At 41.9% G+C, this 16,639-nt stretch overlaps 1 protein-coding gene across 1 annotated transcript in view; it reads left to right on the top strand.

Moving 5' to 3' along the window:
• LOC122942345 (serine/threonine-protein kinase Sgk2-like) overlaps positions 1–16,639 on the top strand; it is a 58,656-nt gene that overhangs the window by 21,287 nt on the left and 20,730 nt on the right. Inside the window, exons 3-9 of the mRNA XM_044299904.1 lie at positions 1,865–1,922; positions 7,831–7,914; positions 7,994–8,125; positions 9,081–9,193; positions 14,391–14,427; positions 14,955–15,041; positions 15,972–16,067. Coding sequence (XP_044155839.1) covers positions 1,865–1,922; positions 7,831–7,914; positions 7,994–8,125; positions 9,081–9,193; positions 14,391–14,427; positions 14,955–15,041; positions 15,972–16,067 — 607 coding nt within the window. The remainder of the gene's footprint in view (positions 1–1,864; positions 1,923–7,830; positions 7,915–7,993; positions 8,126–9,080; positions 9,194–14,390; positions 14,428–14,954; positions 15,042–15,971; positions 16,068–16,639) is intronic.

Below are 16,639 nucleotides of genomic sequence, written 5' to 3' on the forward strand. Positions count from 1 at the left end.
GGGTCTGTGTACAGGAGCGTTTTTTTCACGCATCAGTTCTGCGTTGTGTGAAAAATGCAGTATGTTCTATATTTTGTGTTTTTCACGCAGCCCTGGTCCCATAGAAGTGAATGGGGCTTCAGTGAAAAATTGATGCTTGCTAAGAGATGTTGTTTGTAAACCTATTTTTTTTTATCACGCGTGTGAAAACCGCATTAAAACGCATCGGACCCACGCGGAAAAAACGGAACAACTGAAGGCAATCGCAGACAAAACCGACTGAACTTGCTTGCAAAATGGTGCGAGTTTCACTGAACGCACCCGGACCTAATCTGTCACGCTCGTGTGAAAGAGGCCTAATGGGGGAGATTTATCAAAACTGGCGCAAAGGAAAATTGGCTTTGTTGCCCAAAGAAACCAATCAGATTCCACCTTTCATTTTCTAATGAAGCTCTGAAAAATGAAAGGTTGAATCTGATTGGTTGTTATGGCAAACTAAGCCTACTTTCACACTCGCGTTTTGGCTTTCCGTTTGTGAGATCTGTTCAGGGCTCTCATGAGCAGTCAAAAAACGGATCAGTTTTGCCCTTAAGCATTCTGAATGGAAAAGGATCCGCTCAGAATGCATCAGTTTGCCTCCGTTCCGTCTCAATTCCGCTCTGGAGGCGGACACCAAAATACAGCTTGCAGCGTTTTGGTTTCCGTCTGATGAAACTGAGCCAAACGGATCCGTCCTGGCACACAATGGTAAGTCAGTGGGTACGGATCCGTTTTCTATGACACAATCTGGCACAATAGAAATGGATCCGTCCTCCATTTACTTTGAACAGATGCAGACGGTTGTATTATCTGAACAGATCCATCCATGACGGATCCGCACAAAACACGAGTGTGAAGGTAGCCTAAGCCAGTTTTCCTTTACCCCAGTTTTGATAAATCTCCCCAATGTGTTTGCTCTGCTCCATAGCAATGCTTCTAGGGGAGGATTCCTCTGTAATACAGCATCCAATGGAGCCCCTTGGAGGCACAAGTTTATTTCAAAATCATATGGAATCGGTCAGGAAAAATGACTTTTTGACTTTGTATGGAAGTACAGTAGGGCCCCATTACAGTCTATGGGTGTCCTACTGGGAGGTTGTATGGAGCTGCACATCTTTCCTTACAGTTTTCAAACTTTCCATACAGATGAATGTGGTTTCCTCTCCATGTGCATGGATTTCTTTAAGCTTCACTGTGATTAAAGGGATTGGCCACTTTCTGATTACTGTTGACCAATATGTATGTAAGATGATTATATGGCACTTACTAATATAGCCCTTGTTGAAATTCTGCACCATTTCCTATATTTGATAAGGTATGCCCCCTTGTTTGCCAAGTCTTTTGTGCTGTCCACACAGAGGTCTTGTCCATAAAATGGCTGCTGATGGAGGGTCATGTGATCAAGCAAATCACCTCCATGTGATGTCTCCTCCATTCAAATACACTGCACCTGTCATCTTCACTTGTACTGTTGAAAGTTTAGTGCAGGTGCAGTGCGTTTGAATGGAGGAGACATCACATGGAGGTGATTTGCCTGGTCACATCAGCGGCCGTCCTATGGACAGGACCTCTGTGTGGACAGCACAAAAGACTTTGTAAACAAGGGGGCATACGTCATGAAATATAGAAAATGGTGCAGAATTTCAACAAAGACTATATTAGTAAGTGCCATATAATCATCTCACGAACAGATTGGTGAACAGTAACCAGAAAGTGGTCAAACCCTTTAATGAAACAGCAATAGAAATTTCTGCAATAAATCTTGTGTGTGAATGGATCCTTAAATTGAATATAGCAATAAAGTCATATAAATTGTTACATTGTCATCTTTATCTTTTTTTTCCAGTGCTAAACCAACTGACTTTGACTTCCTGAAAGTGATAGGAAAGGGGAGCTTTGGAAAGGTTTGTACAGCATATGCCATCGATACCTACAAACCTCCACATTTTACCCAGAGATGTTACGGGAAGCCGATAAAATAGTAGGGCACACCAGACACTTGATGCCACACGGAGGGTTAATTTACAAGTTATTTATTCCTAGAGGTTGTAACATATAATATAATTAAACATACTAAAAATACTAAAAGATCTTTAAAACATATAATGTCCTTAAAATATATCCAATGATGAGTAGATGAAATATTGTAACAAAAGGCAATCTCTCTTGAGAGTTAATGAACTCACACCTTATTTCTGACGGGAGTAAAGCAATTGATCAGGTGAGATCGTTGAGAGGATAGTCACTCAAATTGTGTGTGGTTTTAAATGACTACTAGCCACAACAATGGCGCTATATTTTCACTGCCTGCTTGCAAGTATGGACCGGAATAGTTTACTCACTGTTTCAGATGATACCGGACTTATTTCTCTCACTCGTGGCAGGTAGATTTGCGGGATCCTCGGTGGTCGGATATCAATGTGCTGTTCTAGAGATGGTCTGGTCACCCTTATCTTCAGTGCGGTTTTAGTCCAGATTCGCAGGGTTACACCAGAAGCACCGATCTCAGAGTGGAACAGCAGGTATCCAGCTTTCCTTGGTATCAAGGCGAAAAGGCACCGAACCCTCTCTTAAAGCACTTTCTGTCCTCAAATTCCGTGCTTGTTTCTCATGGGATTAAGTTACCATACGTGTTTCGGAGCCTACTCCAGCTCCTTCTTCAGTGGTTAAATTTCCCATGGGAATGAACTGTCTTTATATACCTGAACAGGTGTGGTCTAGAAACAATTTGCCACGGCTGTGTATCGGAAGTGACGTGGACTTCTTTTCAAACTTCTTGATGACACAATCTGTTTTTTTATTTATTCGTTTAAAAACATTTATTTATCTTGTTAAAACTATATTAAATCCCTATAAATACATATGTTACTGTATAATGTCATTACATATAATAAAACTAAAAATCATGTCATAAATATATCGGAAATATAGATCGTAACTGCATATGACTATATCTAGTCATATGCAGTTAACCACACACAATTTGAGTGACTATCCTCTCAACGATCTCACCTGATCAATTGCTTTACTCCCGTCAGAAATAAGGTGTGAGTTCATTAACTCTCAAGAGAGATTGCCTTTTGTTACAATATTTCATCTACTCATCATTGGATATATTTTAAGGACATTATATGTTTTAAAGATCTTTTAGTATTTTTAGTATGTTTAATTATATTATATGTTACAACCTCTAGGAATAAATAACTTGTAAATTAACCCTCCGTGTGGCATCAAGTGTCTGGTGTGCCCTACTATTTTATCTGCTTTTTCAACCGTTTTAGAGGATTGGGTGAATCCTCTTGCAGGTGCACCCATACTATTCTGGAGCAGCTGGTGAGCCCTCTCTAAGATTTGAATTTTAACCCTATGTTACGGGAAGCCGGTCACCTCCTAAGTGAATCCGTGTAAAATTATAAACGTGTACTGAGCAGAATGAGGGAATGAATGATTGAAGTAGTTATAAAAGTGAAGCTTTGGTTTAAAGGGGCACTTAAAGCTGATTATGGTAGGCTTGGTCAGCCATTTAATGTAGATATCCTCAATCGGCAGATATCAAGAGGAAAGAAGGATCGGCCCATTGGATTTTAACACACCTGATCCATTTGTAAAAAGGAAGATAAGCTGCCACTAGAGGCTTCTTCCACATCAACGCTATTAGCTCCAGCAGGCTGTTCCGGCAGAGAAAAACCTGCCAAAACTCTCTGGATCAGGCATATCAACACAATACTCGCCAGCCCCTTTGACTATAATGAGGTCCGGTGGAGATCCAGCCGCTACCTTCGGGCTGAATCATGACATATTTGCCGGGTAGCAGCTGGATCACTGCCGAACCCCATTATGGTCAATGGGGCCAGTACGCATTGAGGTGACATCTGCCAGTGGCGGATCCAAAGAGCTCTGGAAAAAAAAAAATATTACCCTCTATCTGTTTTAACATTTGTGGTGTTTTTTTCTTCACTGTCGTGGAAATGTACCCTTATTCACCTTACTCAGCTGAGAACACGTGCATGCTCAGCTGAGTGCTTGTTCATAGCTGACAGCTATGTAAGGTGTATGATCACCTAAAACTAAAGTATAAGGCTGGGGCAACACAGCGACATGAATATCTCATGACTTTGCATCTAATGATTGTCAATGGTGTTCACAGTGTGACATACGACTTGCTGCGAAAGGCAAACGCATAAAATCCGACACCATAGTAACACAGTCTGTTAGGCCGAAAAAATACATTTGTCCATCCAGTTCAGACTGTTATCCGGCAAGTTGATCCAGAGTAAGGCAAAAAGCCCCCTATGAGGTAGTAGCCAAATTTCCTCACTTTAGGGGAAAAAATTCCCTCCCGACTCCAATCAGTCAATAACTCCCTGGATCATCGACCCCTCTCTAGTAGCTATAGCCTGTAATATTATTACACTCCAGAAATACATCCAGGCCCCTCTTGAATTCCTTTATTGTACTCACCATCACCACCTCCTCAGGCAGAGAGTTCCATAGTCTCACTGCTCTTACCGTAAAGAATCCTCTTCTATGTTTGTGTACAAACCTTCTTTCCTCCAGATGCAGAGGATGTCCCCTAGTCACAGTCACAGTCCTGGGGATAAATAGATGATGGGATAGATCTCTGTACTGACCCCTGATATATTTATACATATTAATTAGATCTCCCCTCAGTCGTCTTTTTTCTAAAGTGAATAACCCTAATTTTGATAATCTTTCAGGGTACTGCAGTTGCCCCATTCCAGTTATTACTTTAGTTTCCCTCCTCTGGACCCTCTCCAGCTCTGCTATGTCTGCCTTGTTCACAGGAGCCCAGAACTGTACACAGTACTCCATGTGTGGTCTGACTAGTGATCTGTAAAGTGGTAGGACTATGTTCTCATCACGGGCATCTATGCCCCTTTTTGATGCACCCCATAATCTTATTGGCCTTGGTAGCAGCTTCCTGACGCTAGTTTATACAGTTAAGTTTGCTGGTCACTAAAATTCCTAAGTCCTTTTTCATCTCAGTGTTACCCAGTGTTTTACCATTTAGCATGGATTGTATTTTTTGTCACAAATCGCATACGACTTTGCCATCGTTGACCACAATGCAAGTTGGGGGTGACATACAACTCACCTGTGACTTTCTGCAACGCGGCTGTTTCTTTACAGCCAAATCACAGCTCTACAATAGTCACACAAAACAAAAAGTTGCAGACATGTCGCACACATTCTTACTGAAACTTGCTGTTGTGCAAAACATGTGACCATGTAGCCCCAGCTTTATGCAGCAGTGATTTCAGGCAGATTTTTTTATGATTGTCCCCTAAAAACTTTGGAGCCTCTGACAATAATACTATAACTGTAAAGTAAATACATACAAGCAAATATAAGCTGTGACAGATATATTCTTCTTTTTTTTTTTAAAAGACTGCACCATGACATTGCCTGGGATTTGTGCTACATGGGACTCGGGGTTAGAGAAGTGCAAATTCTGGGGCACCGCTGCGAGAATTCCTGCTTCTGCTGCCAAGGACTCCGAGTTTGCGGCTAATCTTATAATCTGGAGCTGACCCTGCAGGACGCTGCTGGGTGGAGGGGCTGCTGTTAAAATGTTTTACAGTTTGCATAGACTCCCCTGCCCTACATAACCTATTACGAGGAGCAGATTCTTCTGTTTCTGTGTATTAGCACTGCTTAGTTTGTGTAGATGCTTTAACTCTATGGGCTGTTTCACACGAGTGGATGCTGTGCGTGTCATCCGCAGCGTAAATGACAGCCAAGCCCCGCTGCGGACAGCAGAGACACGGAGCACTAACATGACTGATATTGCTCTGTGCCTCTCTGTAATCTTTTTACTACACAATCACGGTGACAACTTTATCTCACTGTCATTTTGTAGTAAAAAGGTCACAGAGAGGCACGGAGCATTATCAACCATGTTACTGCTCCGTGTCTCTGCTGTCCGGTGCGGGGCTTGGCTGTCATTCACGCTGCGGATGACAAGCACAGCATCCGCTCGTGTGAAACAGCTCTATACATATCCAATCCGATTATGAAAAATAAAGTCTGCCATAAAACAAAGCTCTGGTTTGGAAACAAGATGATCAGTGTAGGTAATTACATAACTAGAACGTCCCTACTGTTATTATGAGATATTCTCCCTCTAAAGCAAAATAATCATCTAACAATATACTTGATATCTCTGCTAGGCCAGAGGGAATTCAAATTACCCATGTACAATGAGCATAGACCATCAAGAAAATGGCAGTCTTTTAGAGGGGATTGTCCAGTAGTTTTTTTTTTTATCTAAGCCCCAGACATCTTGGCCTGTGAAAAATCCATACTCAGTCCCCGCTGCTTGGTGTCCGGCTCCCTGGTGGTCTTCATTGCATATCTAGTCCCTGGCTGTCAATTTCCTGCATGGTCTGAGTCACATGTGCGCTAAAGCCAATGACTGGCTGCAGTGGTGATGTATGGCCAAGGAGCTTGCCACGTCTGTGTCACATGCCCTTTGGGGACATGTGAAATATAAGAATAAAGCAGGAACACCCACTACTGGTGCTGTAAAAGACAGAATTTTTAAAAGTAAAAACACTCCCCACTCCTCCTTTCTGATCAAATACACGCTAGGTACATATATATTAAAAACACAAAATAAAATAAGTATGATACAAACATGGGTAACGAAATCCCCCCAGAAACAAAAAAGGGGCAAAAGCCCAATCAATACACAATAAAGCGCTTTCTATATTGGTTGTATATATCGTGTGTGAGACCCGGCAGGAGTTAAATATATGGCCAACCCACATACACTTTACATATATCTCACTATTTGGGTAGGTCAAGCGGCAAGATCCTTCTTGCTTAGCATACATACATATATATATATATATATATATTATAGATGCTGTACCTTTGGAGACATGTTAATGCTGAGGCCAGTCAGCGCAGGAATTTACTGGAAGTCCAGTGAAGATAGCCCGGAACCAAGCAGAGGGGATCAGTATGGATTTCTTTTGCGGATCAGACCCATTAATTTCTATGATTCTGCAAAAAATGCAGCCAGCACACGGATTTCCTCCGTGTGCTGTCTACATCTGTGTAGCCATTCAGTAAATTATAGAGCATGTCCTATTCTTGCCCGTTATCGTTATGTGGACAAGAATTGCCAGTTCTAGTAGAAAAATGGAAAAAGGCACACAGCCCGTATCTGTATTTTGCAAATCCACGGTTTTTCAGACCATAAAACGGATAAGGTCGTGTGCATGAGGCCTAACAGACACTGTCACGAAAGATACTCATCTGGACATCATTTCCTGCAGCGTAGGAAATATTCACATGCAGCAGATTGCTTAAAGACATTTCTGTGACTGGGCGATTCATGTGAATAGGGATTGCAGAACTCCATGTGCTTGAGGCAGAAGCAAATCCATTCAATCTGCTGTATGTAGATAGAGAACAGTTCTGATTATAGCATGGTATTGGGGGATTGTAAATTACTAATATAAAGAGCATTATGGTGATCACATACGGTCCCATGTTACAGCTTGATAAGGTACCATATAGAGGGGGTAAGGGACAATTCCCATGAAGGAAGGTTCTCAATATGTCAGAAAATCCCAACAGATTATTTTTGGCATGGAATCTATAAGTATTCATAACCTTCATGTCTCTCTGTATAAAATTGGAGTCCATAGCAGTGTATGGGAGTCATAATATGGATGTATGCATACAACATAGATCTGTAATATTGGCCATGAGCATGTGGCCCATATCAGTAAATTGAAGCAAATCTTGAATCGGCAAGTAAAGAAGGTTTACCTTCTACAGGTCCTGCTGGCCAAGAGTAAAAGTGACAAAAAGTTCTATGCGGTGAAGGTTCTACAGAAGAAGACCGTTCTAAAGAGAAAAGAGGTACTGCATCATACCCACTCAACCAGGTTCACTGGCGTTTCTAGTGATATATCACTAATTCTTTCCCGTTCCTTCTCAGCAATCTCACATCATGGCTGAGAGGAATGTTTTGCTGAAGAACCTAAAGCATCCATTCCTTGTGGGACTCCACTACTCCTTCCAAACCCCCGAGAAGCTATATTTCGTTCTGGACTATGTAAACGGAGGAGAGGTGAGAATGCAAGTTACCACAGATTAATTTGACAGCCCATAATACGTCACCACAGCAGTGCTGCCCTGCTTTCCGAACAGTCTCAGGTCATTTCGTCACCATCTACTGCCCTTGATCATTACTGATGCTCGGAGATCCAACTGGATGGAGACAAAGAGGGAAATTTATCAAAACTGGTGTAAAGCTTAGAAAACTGGCTTAGTTGCCCCTAGCAACCAATCAGATTCCACCTTTCATTTTTAGAATTTAGACTTTGATTGGTTGCTATGGGCAACTAAACTGGTTTTTCTTTGCACCGTTTTTGATAAATCTCCCCCCCTCCCAAAAGTATATGACTGGGCCCTGTACAGAACGTATTAGGTGTTGGTAGAGATGTCTTAGCTTAGCTTGTGTTGGAAAGGGTCAATTTTGCAGTCTGATCTATATCTGTGCTGTTTTCAGCATGTTCCCTCATGTGCACCGTACGGTCACCCAAGTGATTATAAACAAGGTGGAGAGCGGCAAGTAAATCAGCAAGATCAGCATATCGTCATGAGGAGCGCTAAATGCAATGATGATGAAACCACAACTATCCCCAGTCATGTAATGTTTTGTTGCCTCACAATGGGGGTCTTACAGCTCCTCTGCCATAATCTGCCTCCATCTCAATGAGGATGAAATGACAACTACTGATATAAGGCGCTGTGCTCTCCGATTATACGTCTGTTACCACCAGACATGAGACTGAAGTTAGAATTTATGACAGCAGCACTGATCATACAGTTTCCAATCTATTGCTTACATACTCATTTCATTTCCAAATACTTGACCCATGGAAGATGCTATGTAATGGCTAAACGGTGACTGCCTGTAAAAAACTAATGCAATATATACTTTTTCATATTATATATACTTATTCATATGGACCTAAGAGGGTTTCTGCTCAGTTGTTCAGAATCTTTCTCTCTCTCCATAGCTTTTTTTCCACTTGCAAAGGGAGCGTTCTTTCCTGGAGCCGCGGGCACGTTTCTATTCAGCGGAAGTGGCCAGTGCGATTGGCTACCTACATTCTCAAAACATTGTCTACAGGTAGTACTGCTTAGAGGAATGTAGAATAAAATACAAGTCATATGTCTTGAAGAGCATCTGTCAGCAGTTTTGTACCTATGACACTGGCTGACCTGTTACATGTGCATTTGGCAGCTGAAGGCATCTGTGTTGGTCCCATGTTCATATGTGCCCGCATTGCTGAGAAAAAAATGATGTTTTAATATATGCAAATGAGCCTCTAGGAGCAACGGGGGCGTTGCCATTACACCTAGAAACTCTGCTCTCTCTGCAACTGCCGCACCCTCTGCACTTTGAAAGGGCCGTTTAAACATGATCACGCCTGGCCCTGACTCTCCGAAATTAAAAGTGCAGAGGACGCGGCAGTAGCAGAGAGCGCTGAGCCTCTACAAGTAAGGGCAATGCCCCCGTTGCTCCTAAAGGCTCATTTGCATATATTAAAACTTCATTTTTCTCAGCAATGCGGGCACATATGAACAAGGGACACATGTAATATATATTTTGCAGCAATGTATTCTGTAATAGCATTCACATTCATTTTCCAAAAAAAGAAACTAAAATACTTTTAATCCAAATGCAGATGAACAGTAAAGTGCCCCAGGAGCGGGCCCAAGCCACTATGTGCACCTATGTTCCTCCTGCTTCCTCTGCCAGCCCCTCCCTCTCCTTGACTGACAGGGCCAGGCGAGATGACTATGTAGGAACCTGTCCCTGTCACCTGTCAATCAAGGAGAGGGAGGGGCTGTCAGAGAAAGTAGGAGGAGCAAGAGTGCACAGAGTGGTTTGGGTCCGCCTTCAGTGCACTTGTATGCAAGAAGGCACCATATTTAAAAACCCTACTTCCGTACATGTACAGTACAGAGGTCTCACCAGTGGTCTTTATTAAAAGTTTCTACAGAAGGGTAAGCATGAATTTGGGAATCTGTCACCAGCGATCTCTTTATCAGTCTGTTTGCATAGACACATAAGTAAGGTTCATCTGATTAAAACACTGTGGGGGTCATTTACTTATGGAAATACGTCTAAATTTGGCGTATTTCTGGCACATATTGTGGTGCAAAGGTTCTTTGCGGCACAATTTGCGACTTTCTCCAACTCGCACCAGGTCTACAAAAGTGGGCGTGGGATGGGAAAGGGGACGGGACAGTAGGCTTTTCAGTAGGCCTGCGCCTCTACATAACTTCGGCACCGTCACAGGGCCTTATTAAAACAAGCATCTGAATGTCCCCCTATTTGTTGATCCGAGGCTCTGTTCCCAAGTGATGATACTTTTTCTTAATATGCAAATTAGGTCTTTGGTGCAATGAGGGTGTCACCTTTGCTCTTGCTGCACCCAAGCTCCACTCCTTTCTCTGGCTAGCACTTCCCTAGTTGCTTTGATTGATAGGGCCAGGTAGTAGGAAACCAGCGAGGGAGGAGCTGGCCTCAGAAATGAGTGGCGCTTGGGTGCAACAAGAGCAAGGGTGACGCCCTCTTTGCACCAAAGACCTACTTTGCATATTAGAAAAAGTATCATAACTGGGAAATCAGGAAGTAGGACGGTCTCTGGTCACAGATTACCTTTAAAGAGTAACTAAACGTTTCTACAGCTTTGTTAAAACTATTCTACATGCCCTATTATGTATGCATTCCACTGTACTGCCGCCATAGGTACCGCGGTGGGCGTTGTACATCGCTGCTCCTGTCTGGGGACCCTGCACACATGTGCTATGCCAGGCTTCAGCTTCCAGGCTCAGAGTGGAGCGGGCACAGACAGGAGCAGCGATGTACGGTGCTTACTGCGGTCCCTATACCTGCAGTACAGTGAAAGCCATACACCACTGACATGTCAGCGGTGTACGGGTGTATGGATTCTACAGAGGATACGTGGATGTAAATGAACCCTTAGGGAGCAGTCCCTATAGTACTATATAGATTTCTTATCTCATTTCGGGCTTTTTAAACAACACATTTTATCAAGTGATTTATAACTGTAGACAGGCACACTTCTTTTGGAGGAATCCAGAGAGACCTTATCCATGTCACTCAAATCGTCAATTTATTAATTAATCATATATATAAAATAATATAATATAAAAAGAAAAATATTAAAAATATACACAGATATTATATAAAACAAGTTATTGTGTAAAAAAAAAAGCCGCAGCGAGAATCAGCGTTCCACGATCGGCATGTGTATTGGGATATACTGGGTTCTCAGGATAGTTCTCTCATATGAAGCTCTTCAAAAAAGGGGATCTAGTTTCGTCCTTAGATCCAGTGGGTTCTTTGTGGAGGGTTCTGTGTATCTTTTGTACCAAAAAGAAGCGCTTCAAAAAAAGGGGATCTAGTTTCGTCCTTAGATCCAGTGGGTTCTTTGTGGAGGGTTCTGTGTATCTTTTGTACCAAAAAGAAGCGCTTCAAAAAAAGGGGATCTAGTTTCGTCCTTAGATCCAGTGGGTTCTTTGTGGAGGGTTCTGTGTATCTTTTGTACCAAAAAGAAGCGCTTCAAAAAAAGGGGATCTAGTTTCGTCCTTGGATCCAGTGAGTTCTTTGTGGTGGGTTCTGGGTTCCGTGTATCTTTTGTACCAAAAAGATACACAGAACCCAGAACCCTCCACAAAGAACCCACTGGATCTAAGGATGAAACTAGATCCCCTTTTTTGAAGCGCTTCATATGAGAGAACTATATCCCAATACACTTGCCGATCGAGATTTCACTAACATGTAGAACGCTGATTCTCGCCGCGGCTTATGCAAAGGCTGTTAGTTCACGGCAGCGATAACGGTAGCTGCCACTTCTGAGAGGATCGTCATCTCAGCGCCAATCACCTTACCACAGTGCCACGTGAAACGCTGAGGTCCAGCATCTTGCACATAGGCGGATTATCTACATCAGTGAACGGCGGCTTGCCACCTCGAGGGGATTGCTACCTCGCCGCCCACCGCCTCACCCCTGCATTGTGTACATCTGAAGGTGACGCTACCTGTTTGAGCACCTCCATACTGCCTACCACCATATGGAGATTAGAAAAACTACTGAGTGTCACTATTGTAATATGAGATCATAAACAGATCGACACAAACGGTTACAAACAACTATGAGAACTGTTTGCTTAATCAGGAGTTGATACAGGAGCTGAATATATTGGAGCAATATATAAAGACACTAGGTTGATACATGTATATGGGTAACAATTGATGAAAAATACGCCCATCAGAAGAACACAAATACTCACGGTTGCTTTTACTTATGTCCTTCAGTTACTCTCTTCAACAATTTGACATACAGAGGGAAGTGAAGAGAAACAAGTAGCCTCTCTCTGTACAATACAATTAATGAATTGCAATTCATATATTTTACGCAATAACTTGTTTTATATAATATCTGTGTATATTTTTTATATTTTTCTATCATATTATTATATATATATATGATTAATTAATAAATGAAAGATTTGAGTGACATGGATAAGGTCTCTCTGGATTCCTCCAAATGAAGTGTGCCTGTCTACAGTTAGAAATCACTTGGTATGATATCAACGGGGTGACTCATACAGTCAGAGCACCTTGTACATAGTGGAGAAGGGAGGGGAGCCACCAAGTTGAAATATCATATCTTACATTTTATCAAGTGTTTAAATACAGGTCAAGCAAACAGAGTGCAGATAAGAGGCAGAGGTGTGTTCTGTCAGCAGAAATACACCTGAACTACCTGTACGGCTGGTGGAAGCTGCCCCCCCTTTCATCAGTGCCATTCAACTCACCGATCTACACTTTAGGACAGGTTTTGTGCTGGACAGCGGCCATTTTAATTTACAGGACTGATTAGGAAAAGAAGCATGAGTAGCTAATTGAAAATATTTCCGAATTTCTTTATGTTAGCATTATTTATTTATTGTTTTACGATTTTTGTCTTTTCCTAAAGCTTCCCCTTTAACCTCATTAGGTAAATAAGGCAATGTTCACATCTCTGCTTACTATTTCCATTGTTCTGTTCCATTATAGGAACAGAACAACTAAAATAACAGAAACTGCGCCACATTGTCTATAATGGGATCTGTCCGGTTCCCATTAGAAAAGTTGGCAAAATTGTGCAGCATGTTGCAGTATTTTGTCCGTCATTTTTAACTGAATATGCGACTGTGGACCTTAACCGAGCCTCTGATGTGAGCATAGCCTTAGCTGTATCAGTCTTAGGCTACATTCACTCGACCGTATATGTTTTGAGGTCTGAAAATTTCGGATCTACAAAACACGAATACCAGCCGTGTGAATGTAACCGGCCCTATGATAGAAATGTCTATTCTTGTCTGCGATTGCGGACAAGAATAGGACATGCTCTATCTTTTTTGCGGGGCCGCGGATCGGAACTACGGATGCGGACAGCACACAGTGTGCTGTCCGCATCTTTTGCAGCCCCATTGAAATTAATGGGTCCGCACCCGTTCCGCAAAAATATGGTCGTGTGAATGCACCCTGAGTCCGTTCGCACAACCGTATCCATTTTGCGGCTCGCAATTTGCAGATCCGCAAAATACGCATGCGGTCTGTGTGCATCCTGTACTTTTTGTGGGCCTCTATTGTTCTATCTTGTTTGCAGGGCCATGGAATGGACATATAGATGCGAACAGCACATGTTGTGCTGTCTGCATTTTTTGCGGCCCCGTGGAAATGAAAAAATCTGCATCCTATTGCGGAGCAAAAATACGGTCGTGTGAATGGGGCCAAATGGTACATAAATCACTCTCTCTTAGGGCTCATGCACACGAATGTATTTTTTTTCCATGTCCGTTCCGTATTTTTTGCGGTCCGTATGCGGAACTATTCACTTGAAAGGGTCCACAAAAAACGGGAATGATTCTGTGTGCATTCATTTTCTGTATGTCAGCATGTCCGTTCCGCAAAAAAGATAGAACATGTCCTATTATGTTTTGCCGACAAGAATAGGCGTTGTTACTAAGGATCCACCAAAAAAAACAACTGATGCAATATGAATGTCACATGGACGCCATCCGTATTTTTTGTGGACAGCAAAATACATACAGTCGTGTGCATTAGCCCTTATGTGTACTAATATGATATGAAGGGGCATCAGTGGCAAATACATTAAACAGTATAGGCATATATTGACTTTTAATTAATTACTCGTTTTGATAACATATACCTCAACAGTATGGCGGACATGGTGCAGATTTATCATTTCCAATGCAATGTCTTGTTTTGTTTTTTTCCCTAGGGATTTAAAGCCAGAAAATATCCTGCTCGACGGTCAGGTAGGAAGTAAAAATGGGGGAAAAAAAATGCGGTAATATGTGACTATTGGGGTCATTTATTAAAACCGGCGTTTTAGATGCCAGTCTTAATAGCCCTGATGCGCCTAAGTTATGTACAGGCATCGGCCTCTACATAACTTAGGTGCATCCACTGCCGGTGTAAAAAAGCCTTAAAATATACGCCAGCTTCCTTGCTGGCGTATATTTAGTTCATTTTCTACGCCAAAAACTGGCGTAGAAAATGATAAATGAGACAGGCTGGCCTGCCCTCTTCTCCGGCTATGCCACGCACCCTTCTTTAGAACTGGTGTACGTGACGTGGAAGATGTTGCAGATTTTGCCACAAATCACCTTTGTGACAAAATCTGCACCAAAAAGTGGCGTATATTTGGTCATAACTGACCCCTATATGTCTATCCACCTGCTCTATAACATGCTGCCTGCAGATTACACTGCACTTATGGTGACAGGTTCCCTTTAGTTGAGCTGAGACTCATCTTATAGATTCAACTTCTCTCATACTTTAGGGCCACGTGGTGCTGACTGACTTTGGACTCTGTAAAGAGGGGATGGAACCAGAAGGGACCACCAGTACCTTCTGTGGGACACCTGAGGTAGTTATTTGTATTCATCCTTTTATGGGAATATTGCTGGTTTTCATGTATTAAAATAATAGTGTGAACTTTTAGGCCTTTGATTTATCAAGACCACAATGTGCGACGCTGGTCTTGATAGAGCCGCGCTGTCAGAGCTAGCATTTAATTTATGACGAGGCGCAGGCCTTGTCATAAATAAAATGCCTCCAACGGCAGTCCGTGCGCCAGTCTGAAATCTACTCCAGCTCAGTTTCTGGCATAAATAATGATGAATGTGCCCACACCTCGCCACCTTTTCTTAGAAACCTACAGAGAAATGGCAGTTGTGACTAAAAAAGTCACATCGCTATTTGAAAAAAACTGGTTTTGCAACTTTTTAATGCCAGAACACTAGCGTGGCGGGACGATAAATTCCCTCCTTAGTATTTCCAGTGTGGGCTTATGTTTTGCACATATGTAGGCTGCCAAAGCATACATACAGGGGAAACTCGAAAAATTCTAATACTGTGCAAAAGTCCATTTATTTCAGTAATGCAAATTAAAAGGAATTGCATTAATGCAGCTTAAAATTAGAATTTTGTGAAAAGGTTAAATATTCCAGGCTCAAAGTGTCAGACTCTAGTCAGCTAATTAATCCATACCCCCTGAGCAAAGGGGACCTGAGATTGTGACTTTGGGGTTTCATAAGCTGTAAGCCATAATCATCCAAATTATACCAAATAAAGGCTTGAAATACCTCGCTTTGCATGTAATGAGTCTCATATGTTAGTTTCACCTTTTGAGTTGCATTACTTAAATAAATGAACTTTGCACAATATTCAAATTTTTTCGAGTTTCACCTATATATATATATATATATACATATATATATGTATATATATATATATATATATATATATATATATACACACTTTTTTTAAATGTATTTATTATTTATTTATTTTTAAGTATCTAGCACCAGAAGTTCTAAAAAAGCAGCCATATGATCGCACTGTAGACTGGTGGTGTCTGGGCGCAGTCCTGTATGAGATGCTGTATGGACTGGCAAGTATCTGTGACCAGGCAGAAAATACATTACATTAATCATTTTATTCATCACTTACTCTTTCTATGGCTCTTTTTCCATTGCCTTTTCTCTTTTTCTTTTCATTCCCTAAAATTCGAGGATATGGTGCTTGCTTGCAGCTGTTTACTAGTACAGCAGTTGGGGCAGATTGAGCAGCCTTGGACTGGGTAAGCAGGGCATAGTTGTCTTTCTGAGGTAGAAATTGAAATGCCTCCCTATGCCAAATTCTCAACATAACCCCTTCCCTCCAGCCCTACTGTTAAAAAGACATACTTGCAAACCATTACACACGGTGATACAAAACATACAGGGTAATACAGCGTCACATACCTCTTCCAGCCAGTGACATCTACTCTGATGTAGATGTTCTCTTTCCTCATCTTCTCCATTCAGACCAGACCGCCATGATGATTTCTGTCAGCCATCGTTAGTCTCTGCAGAGTTTGACAAACAGACATCTCAGTTTCCCACCCCATTCTGCTATCCCTAATACTGTGCCCGCCGTGCTCCCTAAGGGCTCATGCACACAAACGTATTTTCTTTTCGTGTC

Source organism: Bufo gargarizans, chromosome 6 (genome assembly GCF_014858855.1).
Source record: "Bufo gargarizans isolate SCDJY-AF-19 chromosome 6, ASM1485885v1, whole genome shotgun sequence".
Taxonomy (NCBI): Eukaryota; Metazoa; Chordata; class Amphibia; order Anura; family Bufonidae; genus Bufo; species Bufo gargarizans.